Source organism: Vulpes lagopus, chromosome 3 (genome assembly GCF_018345385.1).
Source record: "Vulpes lagopus strain Blue_001 chromosome 3, ASM1834538v1, whole genome shotgun sequence".
Classification (NCBI taxonomy): domain Eukaryota; kingdom Metazoa; phylum Chordata; class Mammalia; order Carnivora; family Canidae; genus Vulpes; species Vulpes lagopus.
The window spans coordinates 151,409,199-151,413,460 of NC_054826.1; the positions used below are offsets into that span (position 1 = coordinate 151,409,199).

General features: G+C 56.9%; 1 protein-coding gene across 2 annotated transcripts; it reads right to left on the bottom strand.

Annotated features, from left to right (window-relative positions):
• Positions 1-350: 350 nt before the first annotated feature.
• On the bottom strand, positions 351-3,416 carry CCN1 (cellular communication network factor 1). Of its 2 annotated transcripts, none has more exons than XM_041750825.1 (5): positions 3,010-3,416; positions 2,476-2,689; positions 1,771-2,127; positions 1,431-1,639; positions 351-1,331 (listed from the first exon to the last, which is right to left on the bottom strand). In XM_041750825.1, the coding sequence occupies exons 1-5, from the start codon at positions 3,070-3,072 to the stop codon at positions 1,032-1,034; spliced, it is 1,143 nt and encodes a 380-aa protein (XP_041606759.1). In that variant the 5' UTR covers positions 3,073-3,416; the 3' UTR covers positions 351-1,031. The 2 variants fall into 2 exon arrangements, with proteins under 2 accessions (XP_041606759.1, XP_041606758.1); XM_041750824.1 differs by having other exon boundaries at positions 351-1,334; positions 3,010-3,402.
• Positions 3,417-4,262: the final 846 nt, after the last annotated feature.

A 4,262-nucleotide genomic window follows, 5' to 3' on the forward strand; every position in this document is an offset into this window, starting at 1 on the left:
ATGGAGACCCTTTGCCTTTGAATTCTTATGAAAATAAAGCATTATTATTTAAATCACGAATTTAGCTTCAGATTCCTTGTGCTGCCTACAATGCCTTGTGTTCAATACATGTTTTAGAAACAGATTACTTTAAATGCAAAGATTTTTCCCAACCGAAGATAAAAGCAATCATTGTCTTATTTTTGTAGGTTAGTCCCCTGCTCTTATCCTAAGCTCCTAGAACAGTTCCTGGCACAAAGTAGGCACTCAGGGAGTCCTGTTTGAATGACTGAGAGAATGCATAATAAGCTAGGCTGTTCCCAGTGACTTTGGGTAGTCTCTAAAAACACTGAATGCCACACACGCAGATATTAGGTAAATATTTCTTTATTAAATGATTAATTCCATAAATAAATTCTTTTCACTGAATATAAAATTAAAATCATTTACAAATTATTCCAGTATTACATTTCCCTTCCCTCCCCAAAAGCTACATTTTGATAAATAAAAACATTCAGTCTTAAAACACCTGATTTCTGTTTGCAGTTTAGAGTGCAGATAGCTGCCTCTCACGGACACTCACGGAGTGTCACCTTCGGAGGGGACGGAAGCCCCTCCCATTTTACTTCTGTCAAAAGATGAAGGTTTTAACTGATCAACTAACTTTTTTTTTTTTTTTAAAACAGTTGTAGAACCGAAAGGAAAAACGCCTAGAGAGAAATATGCTTACCAAATAATTTACAAACAGAAAACAGAACGTCATCAACACCACAAGCTCCAAAATGAAGCAGTAACATGTGCTCCAATATTACGAAGCGAAGTATTCTCCAATTGTGGCTGCATTAGTGTCCATCTGCACCAGCACACCTAGCAGTTTCAAAATACCTTAATACTACTCACGAATGAGCAATGCATCCCTTCTACAATGAGTCCCTCACCCCCACCGCCCCCACCCAGAGCTCCTGATCCTGGCACTCTTCTTCCCCCCTCCCTCCCCCCCCCCCCCCCCCAGTTGTTCCGTTTCACCCTCGTGCTGGAGACCCAGGTAGCAATTAGTCCCTAAATTTGTGGATGTCATTGAACAGCCTGTAGAAGGGGAACGCCGCCTCGTTGGCGTGCGGGCAGTTGTAGTTGCACTTGCAGGACTGGATCATCATGACGTTCTTGGAGAACGTCTCCCCGTCTTCGCAGCGGAAGCGCATCTTGACGGTGCGGGTCTGCTGCGGGGTGCAGCACCGACCGTCCACGCACGAGCCGCAGTACTTGGGCCGGTACTTCTTCACGCTCGAACATCCAGCGTAAGTAAACTTGACGGGCTCGGGGGATTTCTTGGTCTTGCTGCATTTCTTGCCCTTCTGGAAGGAAGAGGAAAGGAGGGGAGTTAGGGACTGTGCTGCTTCCCTTTCTCGCAAGAGAGCCCCACATCTGGCCGCGGGGCCCCGGGAGCTCACCTTCAGGCTGCTGTACACCTGCTGCCCGCAAGGCCGCACTTCGCAGATCCGGGTCTCCTTCACCAGGCGGCATTCAAGGTTGTCATTGGTAACTCGGGTGGAGATCCCCGTCCCACACGTCTTTGAGCACTGGGACCACGAAGTTGTTTGCACGATGCATTTCTGGCCGTGTAAAGGGTTGTACAGGATTCGAGGCTCCGTTCCAAAAACTAGAGACAGACAAGAGGGCACGTTTTTCAGAGAGGCAGACTGACCCCAGCACCTTCAGGTGCCCATTTCTACCAGGCTTCAAGCCAGGTGTGCTATCTCAGTCCATCTTTCGGGCTCGGGCCAGACTTACCTGGGAGGCGCTTCAGGGAGCCGCCTTTTCCAACCGCGATTAATTCGTTGTTCCTGGTTAGCTCCACCTCCGAGGCATCGAACGCCAGCCCCTTGCCCAGGAGGCCATCCCCGTCGTCCAGGGGCTCCTTGGCATCGTCGTCGTCACAGACCCACTCCTCACAGCACTGGCCGGTAACTTTGACCAGCCGGGGGTTGGGACAGCCCAAGTTGGGGAGCGAGAGCTCTTGGGGACACAGGGGAATGCAGCCCACGGCGCCGTCGATACATGTGCACTGGTGTTTACAGTTGGGCTGGAAACTTTCCCCATTCTGGTAGATTCGGGAGTTGTATTCACAGGGTCTGCCCTCTGACTGAGCTGCAAAGAGCACCAGAAAAGGGAAAAAGAGGATCAAGTTCGGATTCCCAACCATGGCCTGAAACGCGTACATATTTTTCTGCTCTTAAATTCAATTTATGGTAAAGTTCCCTACAATTCCTCGGGGACTCCAGACCAGAACAATAAGTTAGTCAGGAATCACTTTTCCGTATGCGCTTTTCGTTGGGCCCAGACACACTGAATTGCATTCCAGACTGCTGAAATCATGTGCCTTTCTGCCAAGCTACCAACAACAAAGCATCACCATACATGGTCTCAAAATTACTAAACTTCTGGACTACGAGGACTATTATTTTTTTTAAAGGGGCCAAACCACAAGCATCTCACCTCTGCAGATCCCCTTCAGAGCGGTGGAACTGGCGCCGAAATTGCATTCCAGCCCCTTGGTGTGGTCGCAGGGCTGCGTTTTGCTGCAGTCCTCGTTGAGCTGCTTGGCGCAGACCTTACAGCAGCCGCAGCCGTCCCGGACCAGCCCGACTCCCGGGGCGCACTTGGGCGCCTCCTGCGGGCAGTGGCAGGCGGCGGGGCAGGTGGAGAGCGCCTGGAGGGGGAGAAGGCACGCGTGAGCCTCGGCGCGCTTCGCCGGGGAGCGCAGGCCAGGGAGCGGGCTGCAGGAGGTGCTCCGACCCCGTCCGCCCCGGGTCCCCGGTCCTGTCCAGCCCCGCCGCTCCGGGCCGCGGCGCCCGCCCAGCAGGCCCGCGACGCGTCTCCAGGGGCGGGGGTGGGGTGGGGGGCGCTGAAAGAAAGAGCTAACCCGAGACGCCCCGAACTGTCCAGTTTATAGTTTTTTCTCTGGCCGCGGGCAATGTGGGGGGCAGGCCTGCGAGGGCGGATGGGGAGGCGGAGGCCACAAGCACTCACCAGCCTGGCCAGGTGGAGCAGGGTGACGGCGAGGGCGAGCGTCCTGGCGGCGCGGGAGCTCATCGTGGCGCGCAGGGGGAGTCCGGGCGAGCGCCGACGCGGGGGCGCCAGCCCAGGGAGCGCGGGGTCGCGGACGGGCCGGCGGGTCCGGGGCGGCGGGGCGGCGGGGCGGCGGGGCGGCGGGGCGGCGGGCCCGCTGGCAGCAGGGCGAGGGCCGGGGAGGCGAGCGGGTACGGCTGCCGGCGTCCTGCTCTTGAGGTCCTGCCCGGGGAGGCGCGAGGGGCGCGGGGGCTGCTCGGGGGCGCTCTCGCTCGCGGTCTGCCGAGCGCCCGGAGCCCGCCCTTTATACGGGCCGGCCGCGGCGCCGCGTGTTGCAGTGACGTCGGCTCTGTCTGCGAGTTCCAGAATTCTCAAACATCTCAGGAATGCTGGTTGGCGCGGGCTGCTGCCAAGCGCCTCCCCTGGCTCCGTTGCACCTTTTTTTTTTTTTTTTTTTTTTTTTGGGTCCTGGACCCGTCAAGAAAACAATCTTCCGTTTTTTCCACTTTTCAATAACTCCCTCTATTGGGGAGGGCTCCTCCTGGCGCGGTGGCGCAGAAGGTGGTGGAAGGGGCGCAGGGGGAGGGGGCGCGCGGGGGGGGGGGCGAGGTCCGTACTCCGCCGGCCCGGGGAGGGTGGGAGGACCTGGGAGGGAGGAACAAAACCGGTTTTGTTTGGTGATGCCGAGTGGACCGGGCAGCCTCGGAAGCCCTCGCCCGGGAAGGCGGCGAGCTGTTTGCTTGTTTACGGAGAAGGTGAGAGTCAAGTCACCTACGGAGGGGCGAGGGTGTCCGAGGGCCAGGACTGTGTGTGGATTCCGTGGACGCAGTTCGAATCGAGTCCGAAGCCTGGGCACTGGGCATGGTGTTTATTAGCCGAGTTAAGTGTATTGCAAATTAATACCCGCAGTGGCATTTATGAATGGAAGGGGGGGGGGAGTCCACTTCCCCCACTGTCTGGCAGATTCCCAGGCAGAGGTCTTCCCCCTTCCGCCCCCCCCCTCCCTTTTCTGGTCTGTCGTACTTGTTTGTTTTTGGAGGTTCCCACTGTAGTTCCAGCCCACTGCCTGGGTTGGAAGTCCGAGAGGAAACGCACGCAGGGAGTTCTCCGGGAGGCTGACTTCGACTTCCTCGCGGAGGCGGAGGCCGGGCCAGCCCTTCAGCCTCCCTCCCGGGCCGGCGGGCGGCGTTGCCGACTGAGCAAGCAGCCCGCCC